Raw genomic sequence first — 19809 nt, forward strand, 5'->3', positions numbered from 1 at the left:
AGCAGCAGGACGCAGCCCAGGCCCAGCAGAGCAGCCGGGGACCCACCCGGCAGCAGCGGGAGCCCCATGGCCGGCGAGCAGCAGCAGCACCAAGGCTCTTGCCCAGGGCCAGGCAGTAGCCCACATGGCTCCTGCAGCGCAGCGCCCCCAGTGGCCGGAGGAGGAATTACATCACTTCCTGGCCAGAGCCCAGCAAAGCCTCAGCGCCCCCTGCAGGGAAGCGAGTTAACAACCGGTTCTAAAACTGCTTCAAAATTTAACCACCGGTTCGTGCGAACCAGCGCGAACCAGCTCCAGCTCACCACTATACTGCTAATGGGGATTCACCTCTGACTCTAGTGGCAGGAGTCTGTGCTCTCAGGGCAGGAGGAACCCTACTGGGAAATTGCTAGGGGCTAAGGGGTGCAGATATCAAGAGCTATCAAGGATTTGTTACATCTGAAGCCCAGTTAACTCCCCATTTCTCTACCCAAGCACGAAAGCCATGGGCACTTTACACTCATGTGCCGAACGGGCAACGGCTTGTAACTGCAACACCAGGTACAGGAGCTGTGAGCAAGCCAGCGCCTTTGGCTTCTGGAGGTTGCTATGCACTACCCCTTTTACCTTGAGCCCCTCTTACATCACGTCCCCCCTCCCCACATCATGCCCCGACACAGGCTAGAAGCTGCATCAGCACAGAGACACGACCACATTCATCAGCCCAGACACAACACGAGCCCCTGCCGTCAATAAATCAATCCTTTCATTTATTCAGCGCAGCCCAGGAGACGCTGGATTATTTCAGAGGATCAAAATGGCACGGGCCAATTAAGAACAAGGCCAGCCCCACCCGTGTGAGCATCAATTTAAACGCCACCTCTCTGCCCCGTGGAGTTAAATGCCCGCTCACCCGCCAGCAGTAGGCGACGCTGGCACTGAGCACAGGGTCTCCCTGCTGGTGCAGTGCCAGACTCTGTGCCCAAGAACTGACCAGACTGGGTGGCGGCTGCTGCTGTCACGGGGGGCGGGTTGGGGGGCTGACCCTTTAAGGGGAGCTGGGCTCAGCCCCACCTGTGCCTAGTTATCTGCCTTCCGGGTGGTGGGTTTGGGCACGTGCAGTGGGCAGGGCAGCATGTGATGGGAGCTCAGGGGAGCCTGTCAGAGGGACTGGCTGGGTTAGAAAGACCAGGGAGGACACAGGGCCAAGTAGAAATAGGGAAGAAGATGATCTCCTGCTCAGCAAGAGGGCAAGGCCGTGCTGGAGATCACTGCAGTGAGGGGCAGGAGCAAACTCTTCAGAGGGCACCAGCAGGCCCTGAGGAAGCAATAGACGGCAGGTTCCTGGGGAACCGTCGGTGAAATAAATGGCTGGGGTTGCTGCCATTGGCTGGGAATCCCAAAGCAGGGGTGGGAGCCCCAGGACCATATGAGTTAGTGCAGCCCCAGCAGGGAGTGCGGGAACAGCCCTGAGCTAGCATCACTCCCCTTTGGCCAGCGGGGGCTTGGAGCAAGTGACTCCTCAGTGCCCCTGCCCTCACCAGGCAGTGGGAGAGCAGAGAGTAAAGGACAGGGTGCCCTCTGCAGCCAAGCAAACAGCAGCCTACGAGAGGTGTCTCCTCCCCAGACGTGAGGGATGAGGCTCCAGCTGGCAGCAGGGGAGGGCTGCAGCCTTCCCAGGGTTGTCTAGCAAAGCCAGGTGGAGAGAGCAGCGCGTTTGCTGGGCACCTCTGTCCAGACCCTCCCAAATCCAGCAGCAAAGGAGGCTGAAAACTCTTGGCCTTGCCTTGCATTGTGGCACCGAGGTTGCCCCATCCCCTGGCCAGTCCCGCTGGCCCATGTCTGACAGATGCTGCGGTGGCCGTGGCAACGGAGTGAGGAAATTCTCCAGGCGGTTAGCAAGCAAGTTACCCCCTCTCCTATGCTCCAGCCTCCCAGTGAATCGAGGTGACCCCAGAGGATGCTCCGGAGGGAAGGGGGGCATAGGTGCGAGCAGATCAGGACGAGGAGCCAGCAGTAGCTGGTGATTGTGCGGGATCAGCTCCGGGAGGCTTCCTCTTCAATCAGGGCCAACGAGACCAGGGCTAGACCCCTCCCCCCCCAAGCCTGGAGGCAACGGCAAAGCGACCAGGACCGAGGGGTGATCTCTGAACCCTGGTGCCTTGCCGGGGATCAGACCCAGAGCAAACCCTTGGACATCCCCAGCGGTATGGCAACCGCCCATTAACGCAGGGCAGGAAGGGAATCAAGGGGCAGTTGGCCCGGTGCAGAACCCGTCACATCTGTGAATCAGGCTGTCCAGCTGGGTCCAGAGGTGGCTGGGAAAAGAAAAGCCACCTGAACTCCCAATGGTCGCATAAAATGAGGTGTGAGGCTGCTTCCGTTCCCATGGCAACTGCTGGCAGGTGTTGATCGCCATGGCTGCCAGACATACTCCCTTCATGACTCTTGTTCAGCTGCGGGGCAGATGGGACAGGCCACGCCGGTCCCCTTTTGGCCGCAGTATCCCTTGGGGGTCTTGTGCAGGTACTGCTGGTGGTAATCCTCTGCGTGATAGAACTCCCCGGCCGCCTGGATTTCAGTGGTGATGGGCCCCAGCTGCCGTTTAGCCAGCTCCTAAGGAGAGGAGACAGGAGGAAAGGATGTCAAGCTTAGTGCACCTGGAAAGGGAGCAAGAGGCATCACCAGCTGGAGCCAAGCCTCCAGGTTGACAGGCGTTGGGGGGGAAGCTTACACGCTTCCCCACTGGTCCAGTATGGGACCTCGGGGCAGAGGCTGTGATGTGATCTGGGGAGAGGAACCACAGCAGGGACACCACCGCCAAAAACCCAGGGGCAGCTAGCGGGAGAGAGAAATTAAAGCAGCTCACCAGGACCACTTCCCAGAGCAGGGGCAGGGGGCGTGGGGACTGGTGCTGGGCATACACAGCAGTAGGCCGGGAATCTGACTGGGGGGGAGGGGCGGTAAGCATTTTCTATTCACTTCCATTCAGGGACACTCTTGGCCAACAAGACCCAAGAGCTCCAGCCCCGGGCAGCAGTTAAACCCTGCAGCACCCCTGAGAGGCAGGCAGCAGGTGTGAACCCTGGTTCACATTGGTATACGGCCTTGGACAAGTCAGTTGAAGGGCTGGGAATAGAATCCAGAAGTCCTGACTCCCAGTCCCCTGCTCTGACTGCTAGGCAAGTCCCCCAAAAGGAAGCCACCTTAAAAATAGGAGCAGGAACTTGAAGGAGTTGGTGAGGAAGAGACCTGCCAGCAACTGCTAGCCTCACTGGGAGACCAGAGGTGTTTGTGTCAAACTAGCTCTTTAGCCAACACAAACCCTACCCATCTAGAGCTCACACAGACCCTTCCCAGCGCCGGCCCAGCCCGGACACCTCAGCAATGGGCCCACCCTGAACATGTGTCAGAACAATAGAACCAGAGCGGATGAGCACCATCCAGGCTGCCAGAGAAGAAACTTGGGACTAGGGCTGCACCCCGCACCCTCTTTCCTTAGACAGCCACTGTCATCGCCGAGCTAACAGACAAGAACCGGGTTTTCGAGGGGATCCTCCAGCCCCTGCTAGCACCACCCTGGATACCAATAGGAACTGTGCAGGGGTTGCAGTACACCAGACTGGCCACAAGGGGGCTGTAAGATACCCATTTCCCTAACGGGTTCCAAGCCTGGCTTGGCGGCTACCCGGCTAACACCCCCAAACAGAGGCATTATGTGAGCAAAGCCCCTGGTGCAGATCCGTCGCTCCAATGTGTGTGTGTGAGGGGGGAGGCTGGGCTCATGGGATCCCAGCAGGGAAGGAAAGAGAGGGGGAAGGGCAGGGCAGGATGTGGGGTGAGAAGGGAGCAGTTCACCCCCACCACCAACCCCCTCTGCAGGGTCTGAGCTCAGACCAAGCCAGGCCCCTCCATGCACGCTCTGCAAAACACAAGGTGCACTGAGCAGAGAAAGCCACCTAGACACGGCGAGAGAGGGGATCACTGGGGCACCCCCTCCAGCCTGCCGGGAACTAACCCCTCTGCATCTCAGACATCGCCACGCCGAACACCTGCTCCGCCACACGAGCCAGGCCCCTGCCAGCAGGAGTGGCTCAGCCAGCAGACACGTGGCTTGGAATGGACAGAAGCAAGGAGCGCGCCAGGGCGGAAATGCCGCTGCTGAAAAGGGGGAGGTTAAAAATGAATCTGCACCTGCCCGGGGAACGACTAGTTCTCGCACACCACAAACTAATTCTTACAGTGGCTCCCGGTGCCGAGGCGCTAAGGCCCCTGGGATATGCCCCCTGAAATCCTAGCACTCAGCACGGTCCGCTGGGTAAGCCGTAGGCGCGACTCTGTACATTCGGCTCTGTGTGAGAGCCAGGAGAGGGGTATAGCCTCAGAGTTAGATAGGCTCATGGAGGCAGGTCCCTTACCGCGATTGCAGGGGTGAATGCGCACATCAGAACTGTCCCTCCACGTCACTGCCTGGGGACCTGGCTTCTCCTCCAGAGCCTGCCCTTCGGTGACCATGGGCAGGGGCTCCCAAGGCTGTGACTGGACCCTTGCTATGCTTAACAATTTCTGCTCCTCCGCTTTCCATGCGTGATGGTGGGTGACTGGGGATTTCACAGTTTACATGCAATACCACCAGCCTCTAGTAATCCACCGTACACTAATGTTGGGCTCTGTCTCCCTCTAGTGGCTGACCCACATCAGATGTTTATGAGTCTACGATTGCAGCTGCCCTTCTGACACAAGGGGCCTAGCCTTTAGCGAAGGCAAGAACGACTCATGTTTTTAAATCCAGAGGCCTTTGGTTCAAGCCCTGCTCTAAGAACCTGAGTGCCCCCCACACTCACTGGGAAGAGCTCAGTTCTCCAACAAAGGCTTATGTGGGGAAAGGGATGGAGGGGAAAAAAAAGATCACGAGAACCACTATTCTTCCCTTAAGAGAGAAGCATGTCCTAGATCCATAGGGGAGTGTTTCCACATTAGATCCCCAGTATTCCAGCTGGCTTCCCTGGAACCAGTAACCCTGCAAGGGCCACTGTCCTGGCTGTGCAGCTCTTCATCATGAACGATTTGCTCTTTGAGCACCCCTTTCATCCAAGGACTTCATAGGCCTTTACTAAAAGGTCTTCCAAGCATTCTCTCTCTCTCTCTAGGCCACATCAGGGCAGCATCTGAGCCATCCCTGGGTGGGAGCTAAGGATTGTTAGTTTCATTTTACAGAGAGGGAAACTGACTTGCCCAAGGTCAGGCAGCGACAGAGTCAGGAATAGGACCCAGGAGTCCCAATCCTCAGCACCTACGCTCTGGTCAAACTCCCTCGCTAGCGCTCAGAGGTCTTAGCTTTGTAGTCTGTTGCCGTAACCACTAGATCACAGTGCCTTCCTGCCAGAGTGCTGGGGAGTCTGTTCTACTGCAGCAAAAACATACAACGTACAAAAACAGAAGAGAATTAGACAAATCAAAGCAGCATCATTAAGGAGGCAAGAGGGGCCAGGAGTCTAACCTGGGGACCTCTGTTAATTTTTACCAAATCCTCTTATAGAGCGTGGATACATCCAGGGGCAGCTCTGCTCCCTCTGAACTTTCCTGTTGCTTGTCTCCATAGGATATGTCTACACTACACACGAAGCCTGGGTTCTCACCCACTTTGAGCCCAAGCCCCACTTCCATCCACACACAGATGTGTCTGACTTGGCTCAGCAAGCACTCGGGACCCAGGTCGTAGGACCCTGCTAGGGGGTGGAGAAGAGCCCAAATCCCACTCTTGACTCAGGCCTCAGCCCTGTCATTTTGCAGTGTGGACACATGGCAAGCCACAGACCCAAGTCACAAGGTCTGCACAGCGCAGTGCGGACGTGTTAGCATGACAGAGCACTGAGGTCGGCCATTGTAAACCCAGGTTTCCAATGCAGTGTGGACACTCTAGTGTGGGCCTGGAAACACCGAGTTTACAAGCCCGGGCTTACTGCGCATATAGACATAGTCTCAGATTGCAAGCCCTTTGGGGCAAGGTCCATATACCATGTACCAGGTCCATACTATGTCCATACCGGACCTGGTACAATAGGGCACCCAGTCCTATTGGCTATTTGCGAAGGCTCCCTGGTACCATTATCCCCATTTGGCAGATGAGGGGAAACTGAGGCAGAGATGCCCCAGAGTCAGTTTATGGCAGAGACAGAATAGAACCCAGATCTCCAGCCACCCTGGAGCCCTGTGTTCTAGCCCCTGGACACAGCTACCTCTGAAAGGGCTGAACTGGCTGTTCCAAGAAAAGGAGAAATGCCACTTGTCAGGGCCGCTCTCAGTCACTCACTGAGCCAAGCCGTGATGGGCGGAGGTGCTGAGAAGGGGGTTTTATGTCAGGGCGCAGGTATCTACTAGGAGGAGGATACTGGGGAAGGGGAGGGGCTGATTTAGAGGCAAGTGGGGTTTGTCTCCAGTTGGGGAAAAGCCCCTTGTGGCTCCCATCAGCTGTCAGCCAGCTCTTTGATGTGGGGCGCATCGTTAATTGCATTAAAGGAGTCGGTGGCTCTGGAGACTTTCCAGCGGATGGAGGAGATGGAGGGGGGAGACTTGCGTTTCTCTGGGGCCCAGAACAATGCAGCTTATCGGCAGGCAGAGTTAATTCACATGTTGGGGGGGGGGGGGGGAGAGACGCCGGGTGCGGGAGCCGATAAGGAGGCCCAGTTAATTAACTGGAACCCAGCAGGGCCTGAAGTTGGGGGAGGAGCCGTGGTGGCAATCGAGCGAGTAGCAGCCCCAAGCTACAGGCCACTGCAAATGAAGGGAGGGGGATTCGAACCCCCTGCTGGTGACAGCCCACGCAGAGATGAGATGGGGCCCTGGAGAGCCACAGACTTTACCCCAAGAGCAGGGTACCTCACCCCCATGCCTCAGCCCTGCCCTCTAGAGCAGCACATGGCCATGGGATCAGTGTCCCTTTCCTGCCCAGATCACATCAGACCCCTGCTCCTCCCTGACTGGTTAAGCTTCCCCCTGCCCAAGGGCAGAGGCCAGCGCCTCTCTGCCTAGGTGGGGGCTTTGGGGATTCTTGCAGAGGAAATGCAGGTCAGGGAAGAGGGCTGAGTTTAGTGGCTGGCTAAGGGGCCAGGTAAGCTCTTATCTAGCACTTTTCATCCACAAAGCTCAGAGGACAATGACAGAGGTGGTCAGGGGCATTATCCCCATTTTACAGATGAGGAAACTGAGGCACAGAGCAGGGCCGTGACTTGCCCCAGGTCAGAGAGCCAGGAACAGAACCCAAGACTGGGGAAGGCCGTTGGCAGCACACCTGTCCCCACGGCAGCTGAGGAAGATGCCACACGGCTGTCCCGGGAGAGACGGACAGCGCTGCGCTGGGTGCTATTCTCATTCCAGTGGAGGTGGAATCTGGGTGGGGAGAGGAGAGAGAGCTATGGAGACAGGATCCCAGGAGGCACTTGCCAACCACGCTGCTCGGCTCCCTCAGTCCCATTAATAAATGCAAAGTTGTTGCTGTCACTGAGTCCAGGCCCAGGCTGAGCCTCGGGAATAGGGCGATGGAATATTTTCCCCCCTGCCCGGGAATATCTTTGCATGGCTAATAGGCTGCGGGAAGCCGAGCTGTTGGCACTGAGCCTCGTTACATGTCACCGGGGATTCCCGAGACATGGATGGATTCTGATCTCCGTCACGCTTCTGGAAATCCACCGTAACCCCCTGGAGATGGAGTGACTCTGGATCCGTGCCAGCGCGGCAGCTCAGAGCTGGGCCCACTGTCACCGTGGAAACGGCAGGATTCAGCCCATCACCACTCAGGAAGTCCGTAACCGTATGGGTTGGATTTTCACGAGCACTGATGCTACGCTGAGCAGCCACCCTGAGATCCTGGCGCTCCGCACCTCTGAGAATCAGGTCCTACATGGATCTATTTTATGGCAAGTGTCTATGTGGCTTAGCCATTAAGGGACCGATGGACAATTCTCCAAGGAGATTCCCCGGTGTGTCCCTGCTATAGAGAAGAGCCAGGACTAGGCTGTACAATAGAACAGGGGATTCTTTCGTGGCGGGGGGGGCTGGTACAACCTGCGATTCCCTGACTAACACTAGCCGGAGTCAGCCCAAGTCCTGGCCTGGATGAAGCAGTCAGACGGCTGATGGGGGCAGCACATGCAGAGTACACTCGCTCCCCGAGGTGCAGGGAGATTGGCACCCATGTTTGGAAGCACCTGTACTGCTGCGTGCGAATGGGAAACACCAGATCACCTTTGCTTGGAAGGATGAGCCCCCCCCCCCCCCCCCCCGGGAGATGTCATGTGCTAGAGCAGTGCTAAGGCTCACTCTGTCTGGGGAGGGGGTAAAATCCCTCGCCTTGCTCTTTCCATCAGTGGATCCTGACCCATTTTAGAGATGGGGAAACTGAGGCACAGAGAAGCAGTGACTTCGGCCTTGTCTATGCTTAGGTTTTAGGCCCTCGTGTAGCTGCACCAGTGCAGGCCCCTAGTGTGGACAGGATTCACATAGGTACAGCACTATCTATACCAGTGTGGCTTTCCCCAGCATCAGTCCAAGGTGAGCTGCAGCCGTGGCAATCGTGCCTGTAACTTTGTGCCAGTGGCTAAAATACTGGTTCAGACAAGGCCTGGCCCATGGTCCCCCAGGAGGTCCATGGCACCTCCAGGTCTAGAACTTGGCTCCCCTGGCTCCCAGCCTGGTGCCCTGCCGCCGCAGGATTTTCTCAACCCACAAGAGTCTGCGCACAGCTCTGCGCTCAGCAGCTATCACAGGGGCCGCTGTTGCAAACACAGCCCCTTGATCTTGCAACGGACTAGCCCAAGGCTGTGCAGCCCACCAGAGACTCGCTCCACCGGCCTTGCCCGCAACCCATCATGATCCCCCGCACCCCACCGAGACACACACACGCGCCGCATCTGCCCGGCACGTGCAGGATTTAAACAGGTCGCCTTTCATTGTCCCAGCAACGGCGGCTGGGGGCAAACCGCTTAAGGCCGTGAATCATTTTCGGGGGATGCTGCACCTGTCTCAGTCAATGGCCTTCACCCCCCACATCCCACCCCCAGCCCCAGCTGCCAGTTGCCGTGGCGGCAGGTTGCCAAGGAAACTGGTATATCCCCCAGCCCCCTTCCTCATCAGAAAGGCATGAAGGGCCTTACCGGGGTAATTAACTAACTAGGCCTTGCCTCCCTTTTGTCTCCCCTCCCTCCCCACCACAGGACACAGCTCAGAGGGCAGAGCCTAGCCGCAGCAGGGAGGGGGAGCAGCTGGGAATGCGCTGACACAGCAGAAGCCAGGGTAACAGCTCCCCACCCCCTCCACCAGGGGAGACTCCCCAGCATTTGGTGCACTCACAGAGCCAGGTCCAAGGCAGCCTTGGCGAAAGAAGCCTCCTTCGGCACTACAGCAACGGCCCCAGACCCAGGGCAGACCCAGGGCAGGTGGTCAATACAGCCAGCAATGCCGCTCCAGCTGGGTTCTGCAGAATGGGAGCTCCCAGGGCTTTAACCAATGACATTTCTAGGCCCAACAGCTGCAAACAAAGCTTTTCCAGCCCTTTGGCAGGCAGCCTGAAGCAGCCGCTCTGAGAAGTACAAACAGCTCCCTAGACACGGGGTATTAACTCTGGAGCCTACTGATGACGATACACATGGCAACATGGTTCACTATTTCACCGCCCATTTTAGCAGAAACATCTGGATACTCTGGGATGCTGAGCAGAGTTTGGGATCAAGGTCAGAGTTTGGATGAAACACCCCCCCACACTGATTTCCCACGCCGGCCCCCTGCCTTACTGTGAGCTGTAGATCTTTGGGGACAGTAAGTCTGCGAGAAGAGCATCCCCTTACACCTGCAGGTGAGTGGAATGCAGGGAACAGCTACCAGCCGTTGCTCACTGAGGGACAAGATAACGCATAAGAGATGCTACGCAGCCTGGTTCGCCCCACAGGAACAGGCTCTGCTCCAAACCTGCCTGTTGATACATTGCCTTCGACTTCAGGGCAGCATCCCTCTGCTGGGCTCCGAACGTGTGGATGACTGAGCGATACTGTGTGCCGACATCCTCCTCTTGCCGCATGCCTGAAAGACAACAAGCCACACGTTAGGGGACAGAGGGTGCCCCGTGTCCAGGCACACCGGGATCGCCAAAGAGAGGCGCCCGAGCTTAACCTTCACCCCCCAAAAGAGCATTCACACTGAACTCAAGGGCTAACCTCATCCCTGCTGGCACAACCTGTCGGATTCATTTGGCTCAGGGCAGGCTGCCTTCTGCTCCACCATTCAAACAACCCATGACCCTGTCTCAGCAGCCGGTGGGAGCTTCCATTATTATGGCAGCACCGAGATCAGGGACCCAGCTGCGCTAGGCGCTGTACAGATACATAACGAGACAGTCCCTGCCCCAAAGAGCTTGCAACTAGACAAGACAAAAGAAGGATCATTATCTCCGTTTTACAGATGGGCAACTGAGGTCCAGAGAGATTTGACTTGCCCACGGGAAGTCTGTGGCAGAACTGGGAATTAAACCCAGATCCCCTGAGTCCCAGTCTAGTACCTTAACCACTGCGCCTTGCGTGAACGCTGCTCCAGAGATACAGCAGCAGAGGTTAGCATGACTAGAGCACTGTTGAGTGGTGCTAGGCTGGCACCCCTGCCAGCTGCCTCCTATCCACAGAAAAGGGACATGGGCAGAGCCCCCATGAGCCCCCCTACCCCCGCATCCTTAACTTGGAGGGCCTGGCCAAATAGACCAGCCATTGGTCTACCCTCATAGCCTGTCCCATCTCATCAACTGAAGAGCCAGTCAGGAGACAGAATGGAGAGGTGGGCGGGGCACCGCTCGAGTGCTTAACTGACCACTGGGTAGGTCAGCATGGTCCTCGTGAGATGGGGGAGACTGAGGCACAGGGAGGGGAAGCGGCTTCCCTGAAGGTGTCAATAGATGAGGCAGGATTGGAAGCAGGGAGTTCCCAGTGCTCAGTCCCACTATGGCCTGTCTCTCTGCAGGGGGAGGGGACACCCAAGCCAGTCTTGCCATGCTCTGAACCTCCCTTTCCCTCACCCCCCACCCCAAATGGGCTGCACCCCTCACAATGCTAGCGAAAGGGGAATGGAGTCAGGCTAAACAGGACCCAGGGCCACCAGGAGCTTTTCCTCCCAACCCAGCCCCTCTCTCCCCGAGATGGATTCTCCATCTCAGCCGTCCTCACCCTCTTCTTCCTCCCAGGTCCCAGCAGAGTATCAGCCATCAGCTCCGCTGCCCCCAACCTCCAGTACTGGGAGGGACCCCAGGTGCTTGGAGGATCCTGCCATAACCCACTTCAGGGGAGGGGAAATAGCGTTATCCTGGAGCAGAGCTCCACCGGAGTCGGTGGGGCCAGACGCCCAGCTGGCGGGAACCGGCAGAGCCCCACCAGAGTCGGTCCAGACAGACACCCAGCCAGCGGGAACCGGCAGAGCTCCCCTGGACTCAAGGCGGCCCCCACCCAATCCTTCCAGGGAGAGCTCAGGCCAGGCCAGGAAGTCAATTCAGTGGCCTGGCTGCCCACGCCCCCAGCACAGCCGTTCCAATTACTATTCCTGTCACGGGATGGGCTGTTAATCACAGCTGTACACAAATCTAAGGCACCCTCTGAGCTCCTTGTCAGCCCAGTGGCTGCTGCCGGTTATTAATCTGCATAAATTACGGTGCTCAGGTTTGCCACTCACTGGGGATGGTGCTCAGTGCAGTAATGGGACGCCCTGGAGGGGGGCTGGGAGTTATTGGGGCAGAGGAGGGATTGGAGGCCCCATGGGCATCCTCTCAGCCAGATGCTCCAGAGAGGAGGGGTCGGACTGGCTGTAGGGGCCCTCAAGCTGCCAGCAGGGGCCTAGGGAAGGCAGCACCAGGCCGTGCTCAGGCTCTGTTACCAGGCAGCATGGGGTGGAGGGAGATAGGATAGTGCAGCTGTTCACTGCCCCTGCTAGTCCAGCTGCCCCAGAGAGAGACCAGAGCCCCCGAGTTGCATGGGGAAGGGAATCAGAGCAGAGGGTGAGCAGGAGGGGCCGACAGTCAGGCTGGTGGTAGCTGGAAGGCTCCTGGCATCACACGCTAAGAGAGGATGTTCTGAGCCACGTGTGGGCATTAAACTCTCCCAGTGCTGGCGTGTCAATATCCTGTCTCCATGGCGTGGCTGGGGGCGATCTGGTTAAACAAGGAAAGCCCAGTTCATCTAGGGGAAGGGGGAACCTTCCCTGCTCTGCAGAGGTGTGTGTCTGTGTGTGTGTGTCTGTGTGTATCCAATTGGTCCCCAAAGGACACGGAAAGGGGGGTGTTTAGGAGGAACCTGCCCAGGGCTGCCCGTCCATCTTCACCTCTCTCCTTCTGGGAGGTCTCAGCTTCCTTTGGTCCCACGGTGGGTGCTCCCTGCAGAGGCTGCAGGCAGGGGGCAGCGGAGGCAAGAGCCAGGGGTCATGGCACAGGGAGCACCTCAGACCCAGGTGTTGCTGGGCAAGTCTAGAAGCACCACAGGTCCAATCCTTGGGATGGTACAATTCCCAACTCTACCACGCATGTCCTTGGGCAAGGAACTGCACCCCTCTATGCCTCAGTTTCCCCATCTATGAAACTGAGGCATGTGCACTTAGCGCCACGGATGAGTGGTGCTATAGCAAGTGGGGACGCCGGCTAGGACAGGCTGGGTCAGGCTAGACGTGTCACCCCACACACACCCCTTCCCCTGCAGCCCTTTGAGGCCAACTGCATCTTGTCCAAGGGCTTGTAAATCCAGCCCGGGGCCCGAGTGTTCCTTCAGAGGGTTAACCAGTCTCCTCTCCCCCTCCACCCCAACGGTTTCAGGGCCCGACCCCACAGAGTCAGTGGCTGAATACGGGAGCTGGTCCGGGGGCCAAGCGCTGAGCTGCGAGGTGCTGTCCCAGGGGCAGCAGTCCAGCCAGAGGGCACTGGGCCTGCAGCCAGCAGGGAGGGGTGCTCATACAAAACCATATGGGAAACACCCTGAGCTAACCAAGGAGCCAGGCCAAGGGAGTGCAGAGGCCAAGGCAGCTGTTCGGGGCCAGAGGCCCTGGGGACCCCATGGGAACAACTGTTTGGCGCCTCCCAACTCTGGGGGAACACGGGGCCCTGTTTGGGTAACTTGGGCGCCCAGGGGGGATGGCTCAGCCCACAGCTGGCTCGACAGGGGGAAAGCAACCTCCCCCCCACGGCCTCAGCCCCTGGAGGCACCCAGACTGTGGGGGAAAGGCACGAGAGGGCATGGGACAGGCCTGATAAGAGCTCGGTGGGCTGGGGGCCCTATGGTCAGGAGCCAGCCAAGACTGGGCCATTTACATGAGGTGTTAGAGGGTCTTGTGGGGGGAGGCAAGGGGTAAAAGGCACAACCCCCCCTCCCGCCCATGGACATAGATCAGGGACCTCCAGGGAGACAGCTTGGTCCAGAGCGTAGGGCAGTGGACTGGGACTCCGGAGCCCTGGGATCTATTTCCAGCTCTGCCACTGACCTGCTGCGACCCTGCGGGCAAGTCCCGTACCCCCAGGCCTCCATTTCCCCTCCCACCCTGTCGACTGCAAGCTCTGGACCAGGCCCTCTCAGAACACACCCAACCAGCCTCCCTCCAGGAGACTGCAGCCACCTCGCCCAGTGTAAACCCTGCTTTTTTGGCGCGGGGGGGTGGGGGGCGGAAAGCAGGGAGGGTCCCTCCAGTGCTGCAGGGCCTGTAGGTGGCACTGGCCGTGTCCCCTCCCCACTACTGCCCATCCGCGGTGCGGGCACACATTGCCCGTTAAAACACAAACACGCAATTAGAAGCCGGCCAGCGACGCGCAGAGACTGCTAATCTCCTCATTAAAATTATGCTTCGGTACAACAGGGCCCCAGCCCGGCCTCTCCCCCTCCCCGCCGCCGACGTGATGCAGGTTTCAAACAGGCGTTCCTCCCTGCCCCCTCTTTATTTAATACCCCCACCTCTGCGCAGCTGAGCCCCTCCCCCGCCAGCTTCCTGAGGCCCCCCGTCAGCTGTAGCATCCCCATCAGTGCCGCAGAGCTATCCTGGGGCTGGAGGCATTTAAAGAGACAGAACCCTTTGGGGGGGTGGGGGGGGCAGCGGGGAGCTGGATAGCAGCACCTGGTCCATGCAGCATCCCTCCTCTGTCTGCCCCCTGCCCCCCAAGACATGGTGACTTCTAGCGGTCAGATTAGACGGTTATGATGATCCCTTCTGGCCTTAATATTGATGAGTAGCTCTGGATCTCAAAAGGGGGAGGGGACCACGCAGCATTGCCTGGGGCCCCACAGACAGACCCACCCAGCCCCAAGCAATGGCTGTGGGTCCCAGAGGATCCTTCACTTCCGACGAAGCCCATGGACGGAGAGCCAGCTCGCACCAGTCAGGGCTTGTGGGTAAAATACTGGACTAGGACTCAGGAGATCTGGGTTCAGTTCCCAGCACTGTCCCAGACTCCCCATATGAGATCTTGGGAAAGGCATTGAATCCTTCTGCACCTCAGTTTCCCCTATCTGCAAAATGGGGATAAAGATACTCTCTCACTAGGCATGTGCGCAGCACTGGGCACAACGGGGCTATTTCTCCCGGCAGCATGTCACCGGCCAGGCCTGGTGTAGGGCTGCCCTGATTGTGATTACACATGCCTCTGTCTTCCCTGCCCATGGAAGCAGGTGACACCCACCATGAGCAGAGAGAGTCGCTTGTCCTCAATGTGGACAAGAGTCACAGGGGCAGTGAGCTACATCATTCGGTGCGGATGGGCACCACAGCCCTTCATTCACGGCTTTGAGCTCCCGTCGCCCTCTGGGGCAGGATCGAAGCCCCAAGACCATGGCAGAGATCCAGGCCGGTGGTTTGGGGGATGAAGATGGCTCACTTTCCATCTCTGCTGACAACGGGGGAGGCCAGGGAGCTGCAGCCAAAAACCTGAGTCTACACAGGTGGTTACAGCGGCTGCATCTGGCACCACTCGCTGACCCTATGGACACAGAGTCCCCTAGCCTTACCTTGGGTGGGGTCATGGTTCTCCCAGAAGGCTTTGAGAAGGGCCTCATAGCTGGTCTTCTGTGGGTCGTACACAACCCTGACCACTTCCGCGTGTCCGGTCAGACCTGGGGGGAGACGAGGGAGGTTAAACAGCCCTCTCTGCTCAGCAGCAGCTCTGCCCCCTTCCATAGGAATCCGTCTGCAGGAGGATGCTCGCCCCTGATCAATTAGCCCGAGATGCTGAACGACAGCCTGTTCTGTGGTCCCCAGCTTTGGGTTTCAAAGTAACCTAGGTTCATTTGAACTGCAATTCATAGGCTCCATGGCCAACGGGGGGACCACTGGGATCAGCTAGTCGGAGCTCCTGTACAACGCACGCCAGAGAACGCCCCTAAAATAACCCCCAGAACAGATCTTTTAGACAAACATCCCATCTTGAGTCTAAAATTGCCGGTGACAGAGAATCCAAATCCACCACAACCCTTGCGAAACCAGTGGTTAATTGCCGTCACAGCTGGACACGGGCACCTTCTTTCAGGTCTGTGTCCATCTGGCTTCAGCTCCAACCCAGCGCTCAAGCCTCCCCCTGCCCCCCACTCAAAAGGGGACGCTGCTCGGCAGCGGTAAGGTGTGCCTTTCACACCCCACACAAACTCTGGTTCAGGTGACAAGGAGTCCGGCCATTCTAGGCCTACAGCCCATCACACAACATGGTGTCGTCCATGCTCACCGCTCAGGAGGGGGCTAATGCTGGAGCAAAAGGTGGCCTAGAATGGTGGGGGGGCAGAGGGAGCTGTGTGGGTGGGAGACTGCACCTCGCAGGCCTGTCAGGCCCTGGCACCCAGCAATCGCAAGACAGGGCTAAAGGGAGGGGAGCACACGGCCAGAGGAGATGTTAGGATGGCGGTAGGGTGTGAGGGAGGGGACACACCCTCAAGTCTGCAGACAACAGCACATGAGAGGAACCCCCGCCCTCCCCCCCCCAATTAACGGCACCACCACCAGCTAGATAACAGCAGCCCTCCTACGCTAGCACCTGTGCTGCCGCCATCCAGTGATTCCATGTCACCCTGCTATAGCACCTTTCCTCCCAGGCACAGGACCTGCCTCCCAGCACCTGAGGCAGGGAGGCATTTGTCCCATTTCACAGACGGAGAAATTGAGGCCCCGAGCAGGGGAGTGACTCACCCAAGGTCGCACCCCAAGTCAGTGGCGGAGCCAGAATCGTCGCAGATCACAGCGTCCCAACACCCAGTCTCCTACTCTAGCCACTAAACCACACTGTCCTCCTGAGCAGTGACGGAACCCAGGAGTCCTGACTCCCAATCCCCCTGCTCTACCAGAAAGAACGCCCCCCCCCGCCAGATAAGAATAGAAGCTTCCTCTCCTCCAACCACTGGGCCATGCTCCCTTCGCAGAACTACCAAGAGGCCTGAATCTTGGTCTCTCCTCCTTCAACCACTAGACCGCACCCTCTCCTTTGTGTGGACTGTGCTCGGGACACTCAGCAGTTAAGGGTGGTAATAGTTAAAGATTGCTAATGCTGCATATGCTTCCCGATCCCTGAGGGGCTGGGAGAGGACACTGGTCTCTTTACTATCAGCCACCTGGGGGGGGGGGGGGCAGCATAGCAATTGGGGAAGGAATGGGTGCACGGGGAGCCCAGTGAGGCAATGACTGCTACGCAAATAACCCAGTGAGCCATGTGGGGACAGGCAGCAGCCATGGCCAAGGGCTGGTTTTGCAGCAGCTCCATGGGAAGGGCACAAGTGCTTGCCCGGGATGGGGTCTGCATGCGCAGTGGCAGCATCAGCAGATTGCAGCTCTCCCGGACGTCCCTGCTTTGGCAGCTGCTGCAGGGCCGGGCAAAGAGGCAGCAGCCAGAGGCAGAGCTCCCGCTGGCTGCCATAACCTGTTATCCGGCGCAAGCCCCCACCAAGGGCCACAGCCCGGGCTGTGCAAACCCCACCCTCCTGCAGCAGAGAGACCGACCGTCTGCTGCACGCAGAAAAAGGGCTTCCCTTTTTCGCTTCTGTTGCGGCTAGCGAGTCTGCCCCACGTGGCATGGAGGCAGCCCTGTCCAGGTGTGTGTCATAGGCTCCACAAGACGGAGAGTCTGCTTTAGATCAACTCATAGGGTCCAGATCCAAAGGGCAGGCAGTGTGGGGCTACAGCAGGGGTTCTCAACCTCTGTCTTTCTGAGGCCTCCCCAACATGCTAGAAAAACTCCACAGTCCGCCTGGGCCACAGCAGCTGTTTTTCTGCATATAAAAGCCAGGGCTGGCATTAGGGGGTAGCAAGCAGGGCAGTTGCCCCAAACCCCATGCCACAGGGGGCCCACAATTCTTGGGCTTTGGCTTCAGCCCCTGGTGGCAGGGCTCGGGCTTCAGCTTTCTGCCCTGGGGCCCAGTGAGTCTAATGCTAGCCCTGCTCTCTGATTTATTTTGGTGGTCCCCCTGAAACTACTCATGGCCCCCAGTTGAGAACCGCTGGTCTACAGGGTGGGGCACTGAATTGGGTCTCAGAAGCCCTGGGTTCTCCACCACTGACCCACTGTGTGACCACTGGCAAACCACCTCTGTGTGTACCACTGATTCCCCTTCTGCCCTTTGTCTGTCTTGCCTATTTAGATTGTACAGCACCTTGCACAATGAGGCTAGTACAATACAAACCAGAGGGTCACATATTTTGTTGTATAATATACACAATACAAAACTAAACCCCTTAAAATGGAAACAAAATGCTCTGATTTTGTCCAAACACTTTTTTCTTCAACTTTTCTAGTTTTTGCTCTGATTCAGAACTAAGCCAATGTCTCAAAATCTCTGTGAAATGGAACTTCCGGCCCCTGCACAGCCCCAGGTACGGACATGGTTATGCCGGATGGTGTTAATGGCTGCCGTCAACCCATTCTGTGATCTACCGACAATTACCGAAGTGGCTGAAGTGGATAGCTTTGCTCTCCAGGCAACAACTCCCCCGTTTTGCTACACCAGAGGGGGAAAACCCAGGCTAAGGCAGCAGCCGAGATGTTGCGGCCAGCACGCGATGGCCTTTTCCGGTGTTTCTGACGCAGCCGGGCTGGTGCTAGCTTTGGCAGTTAAAGCCGCAAGGAGCTCTCATCCATCTCTCAAGTTGTCTATTAACAGGATCTCCCCATTCCCACTGGCGCTCGCTTTCCCCCGCCAGCCAGAAGTCCACCTTCAGTAATAAACAACAGGCAGTGTTTACAGCTCTTTGAATCCCGGGATCTGAGTAGGCATCATGAAGCTGACTAACTTGTACTCCCGCACTGCAAATGGGGAAACTGAGGCACAGAAAGGTGGCGTGACTTCGCTAAAGTGACTCGGCCAATACCGCGGTGGCAGAGTCAGAAGCAGAAGCCAGGCCCCCTGACTCCAAGGTGCCCTACATTTCACTACGGCTTTTTAGTTCCATAGCTCCCAGCTGCATGACTTGCCCGGTCCGTGGTGCAGTGGACAGTGATGCTAGCACTCCATGGAGCTCCTGAAGCCTGGTGAGCCACAGCCGTGTCCTTAGTGCCAGCTGCAGAAGCCAGGCAATGACCCCCACCCCTGCAAATGGCTTTTAAAACCAATGCAGCCCCTAGGCTTCCTGGCAGATACATTCCACCCAGCCCCACTTCACAAGGCTGAGCCCCCGACCCAGCTCAAGCAGCACTGGAAGAAAGGGGGAAGCCCAGGAGTCAGGCTATGCTGAGATGCCGTTTTTGCCCAGCACAGAGATGTACAGAGGGAGGCCAGCGCCGTCTGGTAGCCTCAGCCAACCAGCTGGCGAGAGGAAAAGCATCTCCAGGGAGAGATGCACAGCAGAGCCATGCCGGTGAGCTAGGGACCTGCCAAAGGCCACTGAGCAGCAGAGGTTTCCAAGTGTTGCAAAGCCAGGGAGGTGTTTGGGCCGGGGGGGAGGGGAGGAACATCAGTACTTCCCTCCCCTCCTCCTGCCGGGCCAGCAAGGGCTGTTCTGCTCCGCAAAGGTCATTCTGAGCCTTGCATCTGACCGTACCTTCCTCAGGAAATCTCCAAACCACTGCTTCGGGATCAGCCACTGGCTCTCCCTACAGGGGCAGGGCGGATGCCTCTCCACCCAAGAAGACCATTCTAACCCACCCCACTTAGCTATCTATCTGATGACCCTGTGGGCTGGACTCCTGCCCACTCTACCCCACCAAAATAATCTTCCCTCATCTCTCCCCTACTTCCTTCCTCCCTGGGCCAGGGCCCAGGATCCCCACCCACTGGGCAGGAGAGACTGTCTGTTGCACTGCTCTGCTCCTCCAAGCCAGCAGCAGAGCCAGCCACGTTCCCGTTCTTTGGCAACATTCGGATTCCGCTCCCTGCTCCAAGGATGGTGTTGGGGGGTGGGGGGGGGAGAAAGAGGGCAATCGAATCACACAGCTGCAGCTAAGGAGAGCATCAAGATGACCCCGAATGACTCTAGTGGTTGTCCCACAGGCAGGTCCCTGTGAGCCTCCTGCTGCTCTTACAGGGTCACAGAGACGTGCTGCCGGAGAGCGGCAGAAGTGGGGGGGACACAGCACAAGGCAAATGCCCCATGGGCAGGAGCGCTGCACATCACTCCACCGCCTACCAGAGGGTCACGATGCGCTCGCAGGAGCGTCAGCTCTCTCTGCCGACTGTGACAGCACAACTGGCCCTCAGGCTAAGTGGGCCCAGCGAGGCTGGGGTTTCCTGGATGGGAGTCCCAACATCCAGCAGCGCAGTTTGCAGGTAAACAATGCATCTGGCCCGGACCAGTTGCACAAGTTCACTGCCTTTAGCAGCTGGGAGGCCTGGAGATCTTTGGCTAGAAAGTGTTCGAGAA

At 57.9% G+C, this 19809-nt stretch overlaps 1 protein-coding gene across 4 annotated transcripts in view; it reads right to left on the minus strand.

Annotated features, from left to right (window-relative positions):
* Positions 1-732: 732 nt before the first annotated feature.
* Positions 733-19809, minus strand: part of LOC141974693 (peptide methionine sulfoxide reductase MsrA-like) — a 42803-nt gene continuing 23726 nt past the window's right edge. For 2 of the 4 annotated variants that reach the window (XM_074934624.1, XM_074934625.1), the window contains exons 4-6: positions 14985-15089; positions 9947-10053; positions 735-2595 (exon numbers count right to left, since the gene is read on the minus strand). In XM_074934624.1, the coding sequence (XP_074790725.1) occupies positions 2419-2595; positions 9947-10053; positions 14985-15089 (389 nt within the window). In that variant the 3' untranslated portion in view covers positions 735-2418. Of the gene's footprint in view, positions 2596-9946; positions 10054-14984; positions 15090-19809 lie in introns of all 4 variants that reach the window. The other 2 variants (XM_074934623.1, XM_074934627.1) reach the window with 2 other exon arrangements.

This window comes from Natator depressus, chromosome 19 (genome assembly GCF_965152275.1).
Source record: "Natator depressus isolate rNatDep1 chromosome 19, rNatDep2.hap1, whole genome shotgun sequence".
NCBI classification, from domain to species: Eukaryota; Metazoa; Chordata; order Testudines; family Cheloniidae; genus Natator; species Natator depressus.